General features: G+C 32.0%; 1 protein-coding gene across 1 annotated transcript; it reads left to right on the top strand.

The window, feature by feature from the left end:
- The first annotated feature begins 5,918 nt into the window (after window positions 1-5,918).
- LOC107929602 (alpha-1,3-mannosyl-glycoprotein 2-beta-N-acetylglucosaminyltransferase) lies at window positions 5,919-11,202 on the top strand. Its single transcript, XM_016861090.2, has 19 exons — window positions 5,919-6,152; window positions 6,245-6,295; window positions 6,432-6,519; window positions 6,637-6,699; window positions 7,419-7,453; window positions 7,534-7,610; window positions 7,710-7,755; window positions 7,910-7,972; window positions 8,126-8,192; window positions 8,272-8,340; window positions 8,444-8,513; window positions 8,639-8,700; window positions 9,009-9,099; window positions 9,187-9,280; window positions 9,784-9,846; window positions 9,942-9,980; window positions 10,065-10,235; window positions 10,786-10,911; window positions 11,103-11,202. The coding sequence occupies exons 1-18, from the start codon at window positions 6,084-6,086 to the stop codon at window positions 10,900-10,902; spliced, it is 1,335 nt and encodes a 444-aa protein (XP_016716579.1). The 5' UTR covers window positions 5,919-6,083; the 3' UTR covers window positions 10,903-10,911; window positions 11,103-11,202.
- The last annotated feature ends 12,230 nt before the right edge of the window (window positions 11,203-23,432 follow it).

Below are 23,432 nucleotides of genomic sequence, written 5' to 3'. Positions count from 1 at the left end.
ATATTTTATATATTATATTAATTTATAACATATAAAAAAACATATACTAAATATATAATACTACTATAATATAAATATTAAAATAATATTAAGATGACAATTTAAAATTTTTCAATAAATAAAAATATATAAATTTATTAAATATTAAATTAAAATAATATAAACATTTTTACGAGAATAATATGTGCAAGCCTAAAATGGGTTTAGGTTAGTCTTGGACAAAATTTTAGGCTTATATTTTGAGTTGGATCGACCTTCAATAAGAATAAAATATGTTAATATTATGCTTAGACATGATCTAACCTATGAACACCTCTAGTGAGAAGTAGGGGTGAATGTTCAATCAAATCGAGTAACAAAATTTTGAGTTAATCTAGTTGACAAGTCTTATTTTATCATCTTAACTCGATTTAAAATTTTTTTCGAATCAAGTCGAGTCAAATCGAGTGAAATTGTTCGAGTTAAATTTAAAAATTAAACATATTAAATTAAAAACTTATTACAGTATAACTAATTTCATGTTAGAGCACATAAAATTGAAACCATTTGTATTAGAAAACATTTTTAAAGTAAAATAATAATAATAAATACTTTAGTATGATAAACTTGAATCATTAATTAACATATTTAGGTCCCAAAATTATTATTCTAGAAAATTTTAAATTTTTTCATATATTTTTTTAAAATATAAATTTTGGAGCTTTTATAAATATTTTAAATTTTTTGTAACTTTTGTTGAGAGAAAAATTAATTTGTTTATTTCCAAAACTTCACATGGAGCAAAAGGATATTTACATTAATCTATTATTCGAATTATTCGAATTGTAAAATTTAACTTGATTCAAACCCGGAACTCGAATTATTTATTCTAATTAACTTGAAAAATTCGAATAAATCAATTCGATTATCTCAAAATTTAAAATTTTTCTTTTAATTTTTTTAATTTAAATCGAGTTTTACTCACCCTAAACAACAAAGTTGAAATGGGATTTTTAATCTGGATCGGATGTAAAAGCTCCAATCGCTAACGGATGCTGTGGCACGGTAAGAAGAGTTCTAGCGTGCCACCATTTTCAACGTGATTGAGTTCAAAAGTGCGTCAATACTATCTGATTCAAGCATCAAACGTCTGCATAGGTATTGAGAATATCTAACTTTTCAGGATGAAATAATTACATTTTATTAATAAATTTAAATTAATATTATAATTTATTTATCAACGTAATATATAATGTATATTAAAACATTGAAGTGTTATACCAAGGTTGATTAAAACCTTGATAAGGTTAGGCTCGATGGCATGACTAGGAGGCACACTATTACTCTAAAAGAACATCATGATGTATAAAATCCAAACTTCTCATATTCGCGAGTACAGTTAGAACATGTCAAAATATTAAAAGAGGGAGTGAGCTTAATTACTCAGTAAGCAATCCGTAACAAATAGTTCAAGGCATATTCTATGTCAAAACTATAATAAAGATAAATTAATCATTTCTAATTACCAATAGACAAAAAAATAACTCTTTTTTTTTGTTATGGTCACCATTAACTTCGGTGGCAAATGTCAAAAATTATAATTAAGCTCAGTGTCAATGGGTCGAAAACAAAAACTACAATTAATCCAGTGACAGTTGGTTGGAATAAAAACCAAAATTCACCCAAATAGCAATTGGTCAAAAACCACTATTCTAAATAGGTGGCACAATTGAAACTAATTTTTAAGCACAAAATATATGTCGACATGACCAATATTTAAACCCTATTAGCAGGGTTGAACATAGATCTGAAACAAATTTAGAATAAGGAAAAAAATTACCAATAATTAGACTTGATCATGGCCCAGCCCAACTTGGAGGCCCGTACCAAAGACGGGAGGGTTTGACATTGGGCTTGAGCAAAAACGAGGTCCATTTTCTAAATAGAAAGGGCACCAGATAAGTTTATTTTTGCCTGGCCTGACCCGAATTTGCAAAAAAAAAAAAAACCTAATATTTTTTCCACTATTTTGGTGTTGTTTTGTCGCTGTTTTGCTGTTATTTTGCTATTATTTTATTGTTATTGTTTAGATATTGTATAGTTCATGTTTGTTGTTATTTTAGAGACATTTGCTTGTTAAGTTGCACGTATCTTAGTTTTATTTAAGCATAAATATTAAATATTTTTTAATTTATTTTTAATTTGTTGGGAAACATTTATTTTAACATTTTTAGTTATTTAATGTATTATATTTTTTAAATTTGTTTTTATATAAAAATAATAATATAAAAAATTTAATACGAACGGGTCAAGGCTCAAATTTTAGCATTTTTATCTAAAATAGATTTAAGCACAATTTTAAACCCATTTTATGGGCTAGACCCGAGCTTAAAATTATGTTAAGGCCCGACTCAATTCATGATCACCTCTAGGCCCATAATGTCTAAATATGCCTCATATACAAATACGAATTTCGAAATTATACCATCTCAAAACATATTATATATGTTCCAAAACGCAATTCGAAAGTCACAAAAATATCAAAACACAATTTGATAGCATAATTCTCAAAAATATCGTACTAACATGCTTAACTCAATTTTCATAAAACATGAACTAAAGTATAAAACATTGAAGGCTAAGTTTTGACAAATTAAACACCAAAGAAATGTCAAGCTGCTTACCTGGTCTACTAAACCAACACATGAGCAATGATTTTCACAAAATTCCAAGTAGCCTAATATTTAAGAATGAAACTTAAAAATTAAAGTTGATGAACAAATCAAAGGCTAAGGTCTGACAGAGAAACTATCGACTTCGCAAAATAAAATTGTTTAATTTAATTTTTAAATTTTAATATATTTTTATTATTTTGATTTTCAAATTTTTCATTACTTTTTAAATTTTTTTGATAAATTTTCAAGTTTTCATAATGTTTAATATTATTTGCAGTTTTTTTTATAAATTTTAATTTTTTAAATATTTTTACAATTTTGTATTGTATTTTTTTAACTTTTATAAATTTCTATAATTTTTTAAATAAATTTCACTTTTTTTATTTTTAATGATTTTTTTGCATTGGCCAGTCAACAACCCATCATCGATCAACAACTATATTATTAGTTAATAGTGTACATATGACATGTTTTGATTAGTTGATGATTATGGGTCAAAACTTTTAACCAAACAAAAATTCAAGTACTAAAATGAGAAAAAAGAAGTTTAGATACCAATATAAAAAAATGAATATAATTCAAGAGTGAAATAGTAAATAAAGCCTTTAAAGGAAGCCAAGCTATTACACTATGTTTGGTTGGGGGAAGAATAAATTACAGCCTAATTCGATGAGTCCACCACCAAATTTATGTTTAGTTGGTTGTAATAGCCTATTACGGCATGCATTGAATTAGGATTTATTCTAAGAAGTGGTTGTATAACCATTCTCTTCCTTCATCACTAAATAGTCATTCAACCCGGTGGAATAGGGAGATTTTTTTCCCATTTTCAATTTTTTCCCTCATCTTTACCTAAAAGATGAAGACAATGTAACTCGATCTCACTAGTAACTTTCTTTCCTTTTAATCTCTACACTTCCTTTTTTTTTTCCTTTGGTTGTAGAGGAAAGCTAGGTTAACTAATTGAAGGCATCATCCTCCATTCTTTCTCTTTTTCTTTACGTTTTCTTTTTATTCCTAGATTCTCTCACCAATCTCTCACCTCTCCAAACTCCATTCAAATCAAACCTAAAAGGAAAACCAACTTTTTAGGGATTGTTCTGTCACTTTATGATGGTATTTTTCTCTTTTTGTCCTTGGATTTGATTAATGAGTTTCTTATTATTATTTTTTATCAGATTTGATAACTTGGTTTGGGACTTGAACTCTCTCCAAAATTTGATTCTTTTCCATTGTGTTATGTTTTTAAGGAAAGATCTCATTGCCTTTGTTTTCTTCAAGTTAATAATTTAAACTAATACCGGTTGTATTAGAACCATGGAACTGTCTGGTATCTTGAACAAAGTAGGTAATAATTGGATAATGCTCCAAAAAAACGGTGCTTTGCTATAGGTTTTGATATGATATGAAGCTAATCTAAGAGTTTTGTTGTGGAAGTGGATAAAAATGGATCCACCCTCCATTTTTATGTTGGAAGGTCTCAACTTCCTTATACTATTACAACATCTATTCAATTCAACCAAACATAAGAATCTTATTACAACTCTATTTCATTCCATTAAATCAAACAATTAAATTATTGATTATAACTCTATTCCATTATAACCATATTCTATTCCCCCAACCAAATGTGGTGTTAGTGTCTTTGGTTGTCATGATTAGCTAACCAATCCAGTGAGCTATACTAACTCATGTGCTTGGTTCACTTGAATATCATTGAACTGAGTAGCCTATTATAGCCAAACCACGAATAATGCTGCAATAACCATTTAGAGCTCACTTATAAGAATAATCTATTCAACGTTACAAGAAATAGCTTCAAAAAATTATTTTCGAAACACCCACAATACCAACATTCACAAAACTCAAATCTTAGCAAAATACCAAACCAAAAATAATTCATAACTTCTCTCTCCCAATATTTTGGTTATGCATGTAAAGGAAGTTTTGTGTGCTCAAAAATTGCATAAGTGAAAGAGGAGAAGAAGAGGAAGAACATAAAAACAATCTGGAGCTTTCAATTTTTTTTTTCTATTTTCAGTCAAATTTGTCAGAATTCTAGGGTGGTGCTGCCTATGCACCACCCTCCACCTGTTTGGATGTATCATTTTGGTACATAATTTTTTTAATATGCCATTTTAATAATTTTTTTAATTTTTTATAATATATAGGTAAAAAACCCAAGTAAATAACATACATAAAATTTACTTTAATAAATATTTTGGTAGAAAAAAACAATATAAAGCGATTACAAAAAAAACACACATATTAAGAGCTATGAAAGCTCTTTTTTATAAACTAATAGAAGTTCTTGGACCGAAATCGGAGGTTCTTAAAAAATGACTAAATTTGAAGGACCAGATATTGTAAGCCTTGCCATATGATCAGCAACTGTGTTTTGGGATCTATAAAAATGGTGAATACGCACCTTCCATTCATGATTAATAATATCATGAATCAAATGTAACTCCACCATTCTGCTATTGACAAATCCACTAATCAACAATGATTTCACTAGAAGTGCATTATCACATTCGACCTCAACCTATCACAATCCTTTCCTACATACAACACACAAACCGTTTTTATTAAATAATTTATATTTATTATACTAAATATAACTTTAGACAATTAATATTAAATAATTAATTTTTAAATGCTTATAATTATTATTTTAGTAATGACATTTTTAATATAATTGTAAAAATATTTTAATCGATTATATCTTTAAAAAGTTGATTATAGTTTTATACATTACCGAATAATTTAGTTATCTTTAAACAGTTGATAATAATTTTATACATTATCAAATAATTTAGTTAGATGTAAGATATGAACAATATAATTAAAATATTTTTATTTAAGAGTAAAATTATCAATTTAAGTGATAATATAATTCTATGAATTATTTTACTTAGGTTAGATTTGGATAAATGGAGGAGTGTTGTGTGCTACGGTATGCTTAACTTACTTCTTATCTCGTGCTATAATATTATTATAATATTTAATTTTACTATCACCGCTATTTTTACATTAACAGCAAATAAATAAACTGGGCGACTAAATCCACTCTTAAACAAATAATCTACTTTATTCTATTCAATGAATTAAATATGATAATATTATTGCCCATTTATTTCAATCTCACAAAGTAAATTATTTTATTGGCGAACCAAATTGGTAGTAAATTTTGTTGAAGGAAAAGTAGAAGGCTCATGTTAGCCAAGTCTGCGTAAATTGTATTCAACCCCCTAGTCAAGGAAAACACAGTTTTTTAAAATAAAAACAGAAAGGGCTTCCCAAGTCTAATATTTCTATTCACTGCACATTTTCTTCTACAATTCAATAAATGAATTGAAGATTGAATTACAATAAAAAATCAGATCGAAATCTGTAAATCTTCATCTCAGACAGAGGAGATTTATAAAAATGGCTAAGCTAAGCTGCGATTTCCGGTACCTTCTCATCCCCGCTGCATTCGTATTCATATACATCCAGGTAAATTTACTATACTTCTTTATATCTTCGAAATTCAAAATATTTCTAATTTACTTATATGAATTTATATGCTTCTTTCGAAACTTTTGTAGATGCGACTTTTCACCACGCAATCTGAATATGCAGATCGAATGGCTGAAGCGGTTAGTAAGCTTAGGTTTATTGCTCCTTTTAGCTCTCTTAAACTTCAGCTTTTCTTTTTTATAAAAAAACTTTGTAAAACTTAAGGAATATGAACAAGATAAGTCTTGAATATGGTGTCTTTTTCATTTTTGGCAGGTCGATGCAGAACACCATTGTACGAGTCAAATGCGACTACTAATTGATCAAATTAGTATGCAACAAGAGCAAATCGTGGCCCTGGAAGGTGTGAATTTCCATAATATAATCCTTTATACATGCTTCTTTTCAGTTGACAAGGTCGAATTTGATATTGATTTTCATGGTATTCAACCTATTTACTATGATCTTGTTACAATTTCAGAGGGGAAGAAGCGAAAGGATCAGGAGTGCGCACAATTCAAGACTCTTGTTAATGATCTTGAAAGTACTTTCTTATCATAATAATCTGTTTATTTCTTGTTGCTTCCTACTTGATGCATAGCTATTACTATTTTATTTTGCTTGATTGCAATCATATATTACTTTAGAAGATCTTCTGTGGTTCCTAGGCATATATAAAGGCTTTTCTTTATAGGAAGAATAGAAAGGGATAAGGATGGGAAAAAAGCTTTTAATCTATTGGTTAGGTTTTATAAACTATTTTTCTACTTTGTAGCTTAACCATTGGAGTTCAAACTTTACCATCCTGACCCATTTCTATCCTTCTTACCAAGCAAAGCCTATGTGATGTTCAGGTCATATGATCTTCAACGGTTGTGATCAATGTAATTATTGAAGTTAAATTACGTGACTGATTTGCTGTTTATAAAGATGTTTAATTCCGAATAAACTTCATTACCATTTATAAGGTTATTATCCATGTTATCCCACTGAGTGTGGCTCTTTAACTGGGTCTTGATAAAGCCTGTTCTGCTCCTTTGTCAGTGCAGTTTGGTATTTATTTCCTTCTTATTCTCTAATATTTTTTGCTAAGCAGCTTCAAAATTGTTCTAAACTGTGTAGTGATCTAATTATTTATTGGGTTTTCATGTCTGTATCTACCCATCTTTCTTTAGTATTTTCCCTTCAACAAAGGTTTTTCCTTTTATTTGGTGCTTGGAATGTTTATAGACACTTAGCATTCTTTCTTTTTGGTTGTTTCAGAGAAAGCTCTTCAAAGAGTAATTGACAAAACACAGGTTCGTGACATGGGGAGCATTCTTATACATTATCTCTACAAATTACCACGTGTAATAATTGAAACAATCTTCGGGTTTAGGTACCTGTGGCAGCTGTAGTAATCATGGCATGCAATCGTGCTGATTATCTGGAAAGGACAGTTGCGTCTGTCTTAAAGTATGTTCATCTTGACGCTTGTTTTCTTTTTTTTAGCTTCTCCTGTTTGACCTGACAGTAGCTAATTTTAAGTTGTCTTACTTTGGCTTAAATCTGCAGGTATCAGAGCTCTGTTGCTTCAAAGTATCCACTTTTTGTATCTCAGGTATTAAAATTTTTAATCTTATTTTATATTTGCATTAAAAGGTTTGTCCATTTGACTTGATTGTCACTTTATATATCATGCACGATAGACACTATTATTATTTTGTTGTAACTAAAAAAAAGCAATGCTTCTAATTTTGATAGTTTCTTATCAGGATGGATCAGATCCAAGGGTTAAAACTAAGGCTTTGAGTTATAAGGAGCTAACTTATATGCAGGTATATTGTGTTTTGTCTGTCCCCCTTTTTGTCTCCATTGGAGAAGTTTATTTGGATGAGTCCTTTTCCTTTTTCCCTGCCCTATTCATATGATTTGCCTTATCCTTATTTATCAAAATCAATCCAATGAATGCTTACTTCAGCTTCTTTCAGCACATAGATTATGATCCGGTGCATACAGACCGGCCTGGGGAATTGATCGCATACTACAAGATTGCCCGTAAGGATTGTTTCGCTTTTTTCCTCAGTATTCACATGGCTTCTACTAGTTTCTGCTCTTATACATTTGGTTTCTTAAGGTCACTACAAATGGGCATTGGATGAGTTGTTCTACAAGCACAATTTTGACCGAGTAATAATACTTGAAGGTGAAGTTGTCTTCTTTTGGATTATTGCTTCAAATTTATTCTTTTTAAAATTTCATACAACAAAATGAATATCGTGCTGACTGAGAATCACGTTTGAAGACAGATGATATGGAAATTGCCCCTGATTTTTTTGATTACTTTGAGGCAGCTGCTGCCCTTCTCGACAAGGACAAGTGTGTTTCAAGAATGAAATCTGGCTCTCTCTCTTCTTCTTCTTCTTTTTTTTTTAAAAATTTTATTTGAGAGTTTGCGTTCATTTTCCCTCCTTTTTCACCGTCCTATTATTAAATCATTGTAGGTCAATTATGGCTGTTTCCTCATGGAATGACAATGGGCAAAAGCAGTTTGTGTATGACCCATGTAAGTTTTTTCTCTCAATGGAATTTCTTTTTGAGGAAAACAATCAAGCTGAATGCATTTTTATGTTACAGATTTGGTTGGTTTGCTAGAAAAGTTGTTTGTTCTAGCTTCCGTGACTTTTGATGTTCTATGCCATCTCTTAATCCTCCCATATGATGCTTACCTCAAAATTTGGGCTGCTGTGACTATGAGACACAGATTTTAAGTTTATCCTGGCCTCATTTGGATGTTTGCTTATTACCAGGCATCCATCTCCCTCCCTCCCTCCCCTTTCTATTTCCTAATTTGCTTGTAATTGTTCCATGCAGATGCACTTTATCGCTCAGATTTCTTTCCTGGTCTTGGCTGGATGCTTACTAGATCTGTATGGAATGAGCTATCACCAAAATGGCCAAAAGCATATCCTTCTCATTGTTATTTCATTTTGCATTACACTAATGCACATTGATGTAGTTTTTCTATGAATTTTCCTTGACAAAAGTTCACTTACTGGGATGACTGGTTGAGATTAAAAGATAATCACAATGGTCGACAATTCCTTCGTCCTGAAGTATGCAGAACATATAATTTTGGTGAGCATGTATGTATCACCTTGTCATTTAGAAGATTTCTTGTTTGAAATTGTTGTGATGACAACTTTTATGAATGTTGTTAGCTTTGATGAGAATGTTTGCTTGGTATGTGTCTTCCTTGGGGATAGGAATTAGGTAGAACATGAATGAGGCACACAGTCCATATGTTTTCTGTGCAGAATTTTATGTGCTATGATTCTATTTCATTGCTTCTGAAAGAATGTACAGTGAACTTGGACAAATATAATGCCTCTATGGCTTCAGTATTTTTAGTTGAAGAGTTTCCTTCTTCAACTTTTGGAATGGCTTGTTTTCATGCTTAAAAAAAAATTGAGATCCCCCAAATTAGGTGTGTTCTCATCCCTCTTTAACACTGCATAGGCGCACCTTCAGTAAATTTAAAGTTCCTCAAGGCTGTCAACATTTTCTGGCTCTTCAGGTGGATCTTTTTACCTCCATCTTTTATGACTTTGGGCTCATTTTGTGTTTTTCAACCTTTGATTTCAATCAGGGTTCAAGCATGGGGCAGTTTTTCGAAAAATACCTTGCACCTATTAAGATGAATGACGTCAAGGTTGGCATCAACATTTTCTATAATTTTTTATGTAAATGTTCTGTATATTGTTGTCATCACCATCATCTCAATGCTGTTGCTTTTTTGTGTGAAAGGTGGACTGGAAGTCACAGGATTTGAGCTACCTAACTGAGGTAAAATCAGTAGAACTGGTAACTGCTTTTTTCTAGGTTCCAACTTTACAATTGTCTTGTGTAATTGTGTGTTCTCCTTTCTAGGAAAAATATGCACAATACTTTGCAGACATTTTGAAAGCGGCAAAACCTGTCCCTGGAACAGATCCTGCTCTTATGGCATCTAATATAGAAGGAGATATACGTATTCAGTATAGAGATCAATCAGACTTTGAATACATTGCACAGCAATTTGGAGTTTTTGAAGAATGGAAGGTAAATTATTCATCTGATAATTGGGGTATCTTTCTTTTCTTTATTTGCGAAAATGCTGAAGAGTTTTTGATGACAATAGCTGAGAAATGCCTGCATTATGGTACCTGTCACTGCAGCTGATACTATATTTTTGGAAAGTCATGTTTGGTAACACTTCAAAAGTTTTTTTTTTTATGAGTTTTATTTTCTGAATACAATTTTAGCCTATTTAGTGGCATCTGGCAATTGCATATAGTCTTTGCCATGAAGTTGTATTGTTAGTTTTACCTGATCATTTCAAAGTAACAAGAGATATCTATGGTTGTTCATACTGTCAAAATGACATCTCTGCCCACTCTCATTTCTCGTGCCCTACAAGCATGTAGAATATAATAATCTTACTTACACTTTCATATGATGCATGTTAGGGGAAAAAGGGCCTCTACTTAAACATCACACTTCTACTTCTGTTGTTGCAGTACAAATAAACTGCTAGAAATTCTCACATATCTAAGATTGATTGTATCCATTCTTTCCGATTCTCTAAAACTTTTATTGCTTTGTTATCCAGGACGGTGTACCAAGGACAGCGTATAAAGGAGTAGTGGTTTTCAGGTACCACCCACCAAGACGTGTATTTCTGGTTGGTCCTGACTCTCTACAGCAGCTTGGGATTGAAAATGCTTGAACTGAAAAGGTTAGCGACCATGTCTGGTTTTGATTGTTTCCATTTATTTTATGATCACACAGTAACTGAATTTGGTATAATAGCAAATTTAGGAGGAATTAGTGACATACAGAGTTTCAGCATGTTTTAGTTTTTGAAGTTGAAAGTTTGTAGTGATAAAGGTTTGTGTCGTAATCTTTGGTTTTGTAATGTGTGGTCAGTGATCCTGATGAAGTATTTCCAAATGTTGGACGGTAAAGAGGTTCCTGCCGACTAAATATTAAACAGTCAAATTTTCTCCCTTAGGGAAATTGATGTGAATACATCCGCACTTGCGCAAGCATTCAAGATTCTTACATATAGTTAGCACAAAAAAAGGCCTTTGGTTTTTTGTAGGTTAAATGTTTTGATACGATGATTTTATCTTATATTCATCCAGGTAGAAGTATGATAATATCCCAAAAGGTTATTTTCTGGCGAAACCTTTAATTTGAATAAAAGAACATTAAGAATGAATCATATTATTTATTTTGAAATTCCAAGTTATAATCTAAAATATTGTTTAAAAGATAGTTCTTTCCGAGTAAAATTAACCATTTTCTGAACTTTTTCCTTGATGTAAAAATAATAAGAAAACTGGTTAAGGGAACAGCCAAGTGCTTACTCCCCATTCTGTAACAACTGTGATTGGTTGAGCAAAATTACCGGCCTTTTGATATCTGTAAACCACAAGGAAATCCATTATAGCCATGCAATACCCCTCCTCCTGCGGCACCAATCATGTTATCCCCTACCTAGCTGTTTGAATTTTTTTTTTTTTTAATCCTCCAAGACTTGGTTAGAACTCCCCTCCCCAGTCTGTAGGTGAGGCCCAACCCTTGTTTGGTATATTGGATTCAAAGTATGATGGTAGGATTTCTCTGCAAGGTTTCCAATCCAAGCCATAGCCACAATAGTCACATCCCTGCTATTGCTATGCTCTGATTGTTGAAGATATGCTCTTTGTTGTTTTGCCACAATACGCAGCAAGAAATAGCAAACGAGATACTCCATTCTCCACCTTTTATACTAATATCACCAATATTCTGGATATTCCAAATAATCGACTCCTTAATCAACCCCAGCTCCACATAACACAGCTTCATTTGACATTCCCTTTTTACTCTCTCCATTCGTTAGTAGCCGAAGAAATGCTTAACTCAATGGGGACTTTTGCATCACCAAATTATTTGTCAATTCCTGTCTTTTTGTCTTCAGTTACCATTCGCTATATTCTTATAAGTTTCTGCCACCGAAAATCGATCATTAACGGTACAATTCCACTTAATATTGTCCACTCCAGCAATATCTGATGGCGGCTTGATCCCTGCTACTCGCATAAGTATTCATTGTGGCAGAATCGTCCTAAACTTACGCCAAACCCAACTAACATCCGCATCAACCATGTCTTGCACCACAGTGTTCTACTTAACTGGTTCTCTGCCAATAAAGTGATTCTTCAGTGGTTCTACATCGACAATCTAATTCTTCTTCCAAAAGTTCTCAAGTCTCCTAGTTCCACTCTGGCAATTACATTGGCCAAATACTAGATAATGATATCCAAATATATGAACATTTGGGTTGTGCAATATTCAATGAAAAACTCTTAATGACATTGTATTTATTTCGCAGACACGAACTCATAGAGCTTCACCATTATTTAGAATACAAGCCAAGTTTGAGAAGAAAACTTTATTTTGTTCCTTTAATTTCCCAAAGGCCCCCATTTTCAAGTGGCATCCAACAATTCTCCCATTTCACCAAGGCCAACTTCCTGTTGTCCTTCGAAGATCCCCAAATGAAACATCGTGCTAGCTTATCAATCTCATTACAAACACCAATCGCTGTGTTCATAAAATAGTTCAGAATAGCTACCAAGACAACTTTAGCAAGCGTTACTCTACCTGTCATAGAGAGTTTTTTAGCATCCCACCCATTCAATTTCTTCCGAACCCTGTCACCTATAAATTGCTCAGTAGTTGAGGGGATCCTTTTATGATGTAAAGGAACTCCCAAGTACATGCCCTGGTCATCAACTCGAGAAAACTCCAGTTTTCGGCTAATTACCTGGCTAAAGAATCTTCCCTGTTGTTGGAAAATTACACCTAAGTCTTACTAGCACTCACTTTATGTCATGAATATGAATATCGGCAAAATAACTCCAAAGTTTGATTTAGAACCTCAACTTGGCCTTGATCTGCTTTACAAAATAAAATTAAATCGCCTGCAAAGAATAAGTCCGATATTAACGAACTCCTCCTGGAGAAGCCAGTTGGCTACCAGTGGTTGCCAATCTCTCCATCCCCAACACGAATAAGTATGAGGATAAAGGATCTTCTTCTCAAATGCCTCTCGTAGATTTAAACTCAGCAATTACCTCACCCTATGCCAGGGGATTCTCATTGTAAAAGTCAAGATGCATTGCATTATCACTCTACTCTGAATGTTCAGTAAAATCACATCGACCATCAAGTCTTCAATAAAATCTCATCAGATTCAGTTGTATGCCTTCTACAAATCAACTTTTAACTTCCATCCATTTACTTTGACCCTTGCAAGTTCGCATGGTGTGGATTACCTCTTAAGCAATCAACATAGTATCAGTACTGTTCCTCCCAGCAATAAAGCTAACTTGATCATTGGTCTAAGCTGATTAACAATCATCTTGGTAATAACTTTATAGAGCACTGAACATAAACTGATTGAACGATACTGGGTTAATAATTTCGCACCTACAATTTTTAAATCAACAATAATATTCGGTCCAATTTTTCCCCAAAGAAGATTCTCTATACTAAATCGCATTCACTTGGTCCAATAATACTCTATTGAGACTAAAAAGAACTTTGCATGAAATCCGCCAATACTAGGGGCTTTAAGAGGGCCCATGACAATCTGACTTCCTCATCCATGGCATCGGAAGTTAATGCACCCAATTATGAATCTATCAAAGTTGGAAAAAGACTTGGAATAGGATACAAGAGACATTACCTTTTGCAGTCTATAGTTTTTGGAAGAAATCAATTGCATGTGTTTTAAGGGTGTCACTATCAAAACACCATTCATCATTATCAAGACAGATAGCTTCAGTATGGTTAAACCTCCTCCTAGCTACGGTGTGGTAATGTTTCGATCTTCATTAATCAACAACATATTTCTCGATTTTTGCTTCCAAATTAGTTCCTCCTGATATAGTATCTCTTCAAGTTTAGCTCTAACAATAATTTCCTGCTGACAAAGGTTCTCAGAATCATTAATTTCCATTGCTTTTTGAAGCCCTTTTAGACGATTCGTGTTTTTTTTTTCTTCTGGACAAAATATTACTGTAAATGTTCTTATTCCAGTCCATAGTTGATTTTGTGAATTTTAAAAGGTTTGCCATGATTTCCTCTTTAGGATCCTAGCTAGGAGCTAGCTAGGAAGAAACTGGAAGGGTTTTTCATCTTTTTTCCGCCTACTAGAAGCCAAAAAGATGAGCAAAGGTCAATGATCATATTTTAGTTTGTAGAGAAGCTTCACAGTAGGGTCTGGCGCAGAAATCATTACAAATAGCTCTATTTCGTCTTTCTTCTAAAGATTTCCTCTATTAGGTTGTGCTCAAAAATGATTTCTTGAAATATCTTGCAACTCATAGCACTGACTCTAGCTCCCCATTATTTTTCGAGCCATTAAGGGTAGAGTTGAAGTCTCTACAACTAATCCATGCTTCTTTCATACTGAGAACAATTAAATTTAGGCATTCCCATAGCATTTTCCTTCGCACCTTTTAAGGGCTTGCGTAGACAATGGTAGCAAAGAAACTATACTGTCCAACACATTTTGTAATATGCAGAAGGACAAATTGGGGGTGATTGATGACAATCTACACCTGTACAAAATCCTTCCAAATATCACCTACAACTTCAACGCCATGACATCTACTAACAACATCTTAAGCTCTTTTTCCACTAGGCAAAAGTCTTGAACATGACCATAACTACCACAATCAAGTAGAGACTCGTATTCCACCATTTGCAATTTATCATTTATTTTAATTTTCGAAACCCAAGGAGATCTTAGATCAATGCTTATGGTCATCCTCATAATTTGTTGCCGATACTACAATCAGTTTTGATGACTTGACCGATAATATTGCTGGTAACCGCCTTGTACTGGCTTCTGATAATCCTTGCAATCAATCCATACCATAACCTAATGGGGATACTCTTGAGTTGTTGAGAAAGAATCAAAGAAGACGACCATGGCTGCACTATAAAATATTGTTACTAACCCACACATAGACCATCCATTAAGACTTTCGTATAATCATCAATATCTTAGAATTTCACCAGGTCATTCTCTAAGTTCATTAGCTGAATCAATATTTTTAGGCTTTCAAAAGGCCTAAATTTTATCCATCATATCTGTATTCACATCTCCTACTTTTAGATCAAAATCCTTATCCTCATGAGGAACATCCTTACTCTTGGAGTTACCCATAAATTTGTCTTTAAATGATACAAGACTGGCTTTAGCTTGATCAAATCGCCGCATCCTCTACATCTGGCAGCTCCTCCTTAGTGGAACCTTTTTTAAAATATCCATATCCTTGACAGTTTTCTCTTTGTGAAAAAATGGGTAAACTGTAATTATGAGAGTTTTGGTTTTGTGAATTATCAAAACATGTGAAAATTTAGGGACTAGCTATAACTTCATAATATTTTATTCGTCCAGAATGAAAATGTGACTCAACACTTAATATTACGTCAAGTTTTAAGTTTAACGAGACAAAATATATAATTAATACGTGACTCTTAACACTATAAAATAATAAATAGTACATGTAAAAAGTGTTAGTATCCATAATAATAAGGGGAAGGATGAATATTATATTATTATTGAGTGTGAAGTATAATTACTCCTAGAAGCTTAAGGGCTTTGACTTTAACATTCTTATGAAAATAGGTTACAGACACATGATCACGATGCTATACATTGATTGGTGTTGAAATCATTATGTAATATGTATTCGGTTAATCAAATAGAATAACTAGTTCAAAGCATAGCCTACCATATAATTTCAATTAACTTTAATATATTTTCACAAAGTGAAAGTTTAATCGCAAGACACCTTCATTTATGCAATTGATTTCCAATATTATCAAAATCTAGAATATTTTTAAAACATTTTAAAAATATTTATTGTGATTTCATTCTTATAATTGAAAGGTTGCAAGTGATTCAAAAGTTATATCACTTGGTTACTAACCAAAAATTCTCACTATTCGAAAGTGATGAGTTAAGTCTCTTGTTATTAAAACTTATGTTATTTAAGTATTCAAGTAATATCTAATGAATAATCGTATTCATTGTTATTATTAATAAATGACAATCGTTCAAATTGAGACCTAATCGTTTAGGGTTGCTCCTATAAAGGTTTAACCTTTACAAAAGTGCTCAAATGAAGGTTAAAATTTTCAAAATGGTCAATTAAGGACCAAACCATTTCGAAAGTTCTCAAATAAAGGTCGAGCCTTTTTGAAAATGGTCAAATAAGAACTTATCAAATATCATATGTCATGTTTCAAATTATGTTTTTTTTTGTTAAGCAATTATGCATTCTACTTTTGGATAAATATCATAACTATAAATGAACTTTGATTCAATGTGTAATGTCATTCATTGAACTTTTATTTTGTGCAGTTTTATATTTGAAATTTTAATTTGATTCAATTTTCATAAATCATAATAACATTATTGAATTAGTACCATTTTACATTGATGCGCTGCATACACAAACAATTATATTAATCCAATATTATTAAATGTACGTATTAATTTCTTTCTTTGAATGTATACAATTGAATCAAAATAAAAGTTTCATGGATATATATGAACCACAATTTAAGTTACATATATATAATTGCATCAAATCAAAATTCATATATCAAATTGCACAATGGACCAAAGTTTATGTATAAATTTAATATTAAACCCTAATTTTAGTTTTCTTTTTTCGAAAAATCTAATTTTAGCATTTAACCCTCATAAATTAGTGATGTCACCGGTGGTGGAGCTAGGGGCTGATAGGGGCCCTGATCCCCCCTAAAATAAAAAATTTTCCACTTAAACCATTCATAATTTATGAAATTTTAAACTAGTACTGGTAAAATTGTACTTTAATTCCTCGAAAATAATAAAAATTTAATTTAATCCTTTAAAAATTATAAAAATATATACTATTAAAATGATAAAATTATATTTTAACTATCATAAAAATATATAATTTAATTTCAATCTCTAAAAAAAATTTAACTCTAGATATCATAAAGGACTAAATTCGAAGTTAAATTTGCACATGTTAATGGTGAAGCTAATTTGGGTATGAATGCGGGCCATGCTGTGCCTAATTTTGCACATCCCCTTAGTGGGAATTTGGGACAACCTGCTTGTGATTTTTTAGCCGTACTCTAATGTTTTAACTACCTCCTACTTTTACCTGAGAAAAATCCTTACTTTTTCCTTTCCTTTTTTAAAAGAAAAATCACGTCACTAAACAGACTGGAAACGGCGGAATCCAATAAGACACTCACCTTTTTTGGGAATCAAAAAAAGGTTAAATAAAATAACACAGTTACTTTGTTGGAATTTTTTTTAAAAATTTACATTTACTTTTTTATTATTATTTTGATAAAATAAGATACCAAACACTTTCACTTTCTTCTCCAAATAAAAAAATATATTATTTTGACGATAATAAACAAAATATTTTTATTTGAATAATTTTAATTTTTTTCATATTTATTTTTTTATACAAAATTTAAAATTATTTATAATCTCTCCTTAATTTATAAATAAAAAAATATATTTTTATGTACTCGAACTTATATCTCGTATATTAACAAGGACGCCAAAATTAATTCTATTAAATTGGGGTAAACATTGTACTGTATATAAAAATTTGGTGGTGGTAGTGGAGGTTCTACAAACTTGCTTTCCATGGGGGGAACTTCAAGCATCACCATTTCAGTGGACCACCGACCCACGTTCACAACGTCTATTCTTACTTTCTTTTTTTCTCTTTTAACGTTACCCATGATTATTTGTTTTATATATACTAGATTTTAGCATTTGAGGGAAACGAAAAAATAATATCTAAATTATATTTATATAAAAATTAATAAAAAATATATGTTTATATATTATTAAGACAAATATATGATAAATTTAATTATTAAAAGTGAGCCATATAAATGCTTTTTAAAATTTTAAAGTTGACACAATTGTATTATTTAAATATGTAATTTTATTATTTTATTTATTTTTAAATTATTATTTTATTTAAATTTAAATTTATTAATATTTAAAAATAAAATTCCAATTGTATTAATCAACTTCAAAATTAATAAGATTTAAATACTAAATTTTAATTTATTTATTTAAATTTCAAATTGGTAATTTTTTCAATTTAAATATGTTAAAAATAAAATAAAATAAAATAAAATATATATTTCATTAACCTAAAATTAATCTCTTAGATCTTAAGCTCTTAAATTTGATCTTTTTGATAAAATTAGTTAAGAAAATTTTCAACATTTAATAATTTATGTATAAAATCATACTAAATTAATGTATGAAAGAATGGTTATATAAGTTTAAAATGATACCTTGATTGCTTAGTGCACAATCTCTATGTCCGAAATCTGACCATAGATCAATCTTCGTTTCTCTAAGACTAGATATTTTTAAAAGTTGTAGGCCTTTTAGATGTCTAGACAGTTGGATGTTGCAATCTGAGCTTAAAGGACTTGTTAAGGTGCATTGGAGGAATGATAATGTGCTATGGGAATTTATTTGTAAGGAAATGGAGCATAATTACTAAACTGATTCGGGTGTAGCAGACTCTTGATTTAAGATCGTCGGTCAGACTTCTGAAATGGGAATTGGAAATTCGCCAGGAGATTGAGGAAGTTCTAAAACATGATGAGCTTCTATGGTTCCAAAAATCCAAAGCAAATTGGCTTAATTGTGGCGATAGGAATACTAGTTATTTCCATAACCGCACTTTGGCAAGATGCAAGCGTATGATTAAGGAGCTTAAGATAGGGAATTACTGGTACTTCAAAGGGAAGGAGTCGAAAAATCATGCGATGGAGTTTTCCAGAGAACTATATTCCATTGATTACTCAATTCATGGAGTCCTCTCTTGTCATGATGTGTTTCCTAAAATCACATTGATATATAAAGATGGTTTGCTCCTCACTGCATGTAATGCGTAGATTCATAGAGCAGTTTTTGATATGTCTCCCTTGAAGGCCCTTAGTATCGATGGTTTCCATGCTAAGTTTTATCAATCTAATTGGGATATTGTAGGCCAATCAATTTGTTGTCTTGTGCGTCAAATTCTGGGTGGGAAACCATTAGATCCCTCTTTAAACAAAACTTTCATAGTGCTTCTGTCTAAGATTAAGGGTCCAAAAAGAATTAACTAATTTAGACTTATCAGCTAATGTAACATGGTGTATAAAATTGTTACAAAAGTGCTGGCCAATAGATTGAGACCTTTGATGATAAAGTTTACGTCACAGAATCAAGCAAGTTTTTTCCAGGAAGAAGCATATTGGATAATATTGTTGTGGCTCATGAGGCTATACATTCCATGAGGGGGTTTAAAGGTAGCAAATTTGGAATGACGCTTAAGATAGACTTGGAAAAAGCATATGATAAATTCATATGGGATTTCTTGGAGGATACCCTTTATGAAGTAGGCTTACCATTATTATAGATCATTGTAATCGTGAATTATGTGTCTTCAACCTCGTTTCAAATTCTGTGGAATGGTATAGTCACTAATGCTTTTATGTCGATATGTAGAATAAGGCAAGGTGACCCTCTGCCACCTTATCTTTTTCTATTATGTATGGAGAGACTAGGACATCTCATTGAAGAACCAGTAAACCGTGGAAGTTGATAGACCTCAAGTATGGTGCTACTTGAGAATTTGGGTATTTATCTTAGTGTGCCTCTATTGCATAAAAGAGTCACTACGAGTTTGCTCGATTTTATAGTGAGTAAGGTTCAAAATAAGTTAAATGGGTGGGAAGCTCGGAAGCTTTCTTTAGCAGGCAGGATAACATTGGCAAAATTAGTTCTGCTTGCTATCCCTAACTATTTTATGAGCACAGTACATATTCTGGTTTCTATTTGCAATGAGATAGAAAAGACTGCCTGTAATTTCATTTAGGGTTCAACTTCGGAGTCAAGGAGAACACTTGTCCCATGGAGTGATTATTGCAGATCGATTGAATTCGGAGGGCTGGGGATCCAGAGCTTGGTTGATCAGAACATGATTTTTTTATGAAGTTGGGGTTCCAAATTTTAACCAAAACGGACGCTTTGTGGGTGCAATTAGTTAGGAGCAAATATAAACTTTATAAGGTGTTGTCGAATACCATTACTAGAAACAATTGCTTTTACATATGGAGATTTTTGGCAAAAACGTGGCCGAATGTGATAAAAAATGTGTTTTGGTCATTAGGAGATGTGTGCTTGACAAATTTCTAGAATGATGTTTAGGTTTGTCAAATCAGTCAACTAAGGGATTTTTTTCAAGGAGTTGGACAACCTAATGATACTCTACGTGTGTGTGATATGGTAACGACCAGTGGCGACTGAGTTGGTCTCATTTACGTAGTTTTCTTCCTGATAATATTGTTACTTATATTGTCTCAATGGTACATTTATCTAATGATGTGGGTAAGGATAGATTAGCCTAGAAATGGATGAATAAAGATATGTTTTCTAGTGCGAAAACCTACAAGAATTTGTACCAAAAGGACGCAAGTGGACCTTCTAGTTGTCGGCAGTTGATTTGGAAAGCAAAAACACCCCAAAGAATTCAATCGTTTTTTTGGATCTTCTGGAAAGATAGGCTTCTGATGAATGGAGGACGTGTGAGGAGACATATGTCAAATGAGTGTTACTGCCCTAGATGTGGAAGTGTCTTGGAGTTGAACCTCCATGCTATTCGAGATTGTTCTTTTCTAAAGCTGTTTGGCTCTTTGTGCTACCAATCTCTTCTTGACGAATATTTTTCTCCTAACTGTATAGAGATTGATTATTATAGAATTTAAGGAATTCCATGAACTTGAGGAGGAGGACTTTGAATAGCACTCTTTCTTTTCCATAATATGTTGGTTGTTATGGAAGAACCGCAACTACTTTATTTTTGCTAATAGTAATAATTGTGTTCAAGATCTTGTGGATATATGTATTACTTGTGTAACACCCCTAACCTATCTCCATCGCTGGATTAGGGTTACGAAGTATTACGACACATATTAAAACAATTTACATTATTAATATATTCATTAATTAATTTAAATAACAACATTCGAATATACATTTCATTCATAGCAAAATAACATTTACGGGGATTAAAATGAGCTTAAGGGGCCCTAAAAATAGGTTGGAAACAATCAGGGGAAAATTTGAATCAAAACAGAAAAATATGCAAAAATTTAAAACTTTTGGAAACAGGGGTCACACGGCCGTGTGAAAGAGGCTAGCCTGTGTGGCTTCAAACACGTCCGTGTGGCTACCCCACACACCTGTGTGCTTAGATCGTGTAACTCATTGTGACCATGTGAAAAATCTTCCACTTAAAATTAATAAGGCACATGACCGTGTGTCACACACGGCCGTATCGATAAGCCCAGGCCGTGTGCACCTTAAAAAGCTTCAAAAACAAGATATACTTTCATCCAAAACTTAGGTACCAAGCTAAATCAAAATCAACCATTTCCACACTTTAAAAACACATTTAAACAAGCCTTAAACATGCCAAAACAATCAACTTAAGTGCCTAATCAGTGTGTCCTCATTGACACCACAATTTAATTATCAACCTCAATTCACATGACACATCAACTAATTTGCATTCAAACTTAAGTTCATATATAAAACTCATACCAAACTTATCATTTCTTCTTATTCATTCACATTCATTCGTACCATAATTCAAAGACTTAAATAAGGTCTATATCAAAAGAAAAACTTTATATAAACATATTCACACCAAGATTAAAGGCACATACAGAAGTAAGCTTATACTAAGCTTAATACATAACATTTGTAATAAGTATCCAAGCATATACAAGTGCACCTATTACATATGAGCTTTATACATTCCATTTATAACCATAACCAAAACGTTCAAAAACTACCAAAATAATTGGTGGATAGTGTGATAGGCTCCGACAAGATTCCAGCTGATTGAACTTTTCGATGATTTATAAAATAGAGGGAAACAACTACGTAAGCATTTGATGCTTAGTAAGTTCGTATAAAAGAAACTTAAACTTATCATTCTTTAATATTTAATCATTCAATCATGCTCATTAAATCATATAGTACTTGACTTTCCTAAACACCACAATTCACATCATTAGTAAACAACTTAACAATTCATCATCTATGAAACATAGGATACCACATGAAATGAGTTACATTTACTCATATTACTTCACATATGTGATTAATGCCCTTATTCATTCGTTTTCATAGCTCATCTTACCATTTCATAAAATCGTCAATATCCATAATTTCATATCTAAACCTTTCTATTAATTTACTTACCCGTTGAACTGTATATGTAACACCCCTAAACCATCTTCGTCGTTAGATTAAGGTTACGAAGCATTACCAATCAATCAGAAATCATTTAACATCATAACATTAAATAGATTAATCTTATTCAAAATCATATCAAACATATACATTTCATCCTTAAATCAAGCCTTCGAGGCCTTAAAAATAACTTGGAAGCAATTCGGGACTAATTTGAAACAAAAAAGAAGTTTTAAGAAAAAGTTACTAAAATGTGAAAACAAGGGTCACACGGCCGTGTGACATAAGCTCAGGCCGTGTAACATTTAAACAAAGGGACACACGGTCGTATCCCAACTCCTGTCCTCACTCGTGTAACTCACTGAGTAAGGTCACACGACCGTATCGCAGGCCGTGTAACTCTCTGAGTTGCCACACACTGCCATGTGCTAGGCCGTATAACTCATTGGCTCGAAACACTAAGAAATTTCAAATGACACACGGTCATGTGACAGCCTGTGTCCCAAGCCGTGTGATCCCAAAAATTGACCTAAAATCAAGCCATTTCAAGGCCAAATCATGATTAACTAACCATTCCATTTAAGCACACATTCAAGGAATTTAAACAACATTCAAACACAACTAAACATACCATTTCAAACATCCTAATTTATCTAACCAATATGCTATTCAAAGGCACCACAATTGTACCAAAACATCCTTAACTTAAACATGCCAATATTGTCATATTCCAAGCATAAAAACCTAGTTCAATTACCCACCAAAGGATATTACATATGACCAATTACAAGCCATTCCAAACATACCAAAAAAGACCTTATATACAAGCACTTAAAAGTGACCAAATGACATAACTTGGTAAGATATTGAAGTTCACCAAATCAAACATAACTTCAAAAGCTTAA

Source organism: Gossypium hirsutum, chromosome A12 (assembly GCF_007990345.1).
Source record: "Gossypium hirsutum isolate 1008001.06 chromosome A12, Gossypium_hirsutum_v2.1, whole genome shotgun sequence".
In the NCBI taxonomy this organism is placed as follows: Eukaryota; Viridiplantae; Streptophyta; class Magnoliopsida; order Malvales; family Malvaceae; genus Gossypium; species Gossypium hirsutum.
Note: the sequence above shows the minus strand (reverse complement) of the source record. Positions and strands in the feature narration are given on the sequence as shown.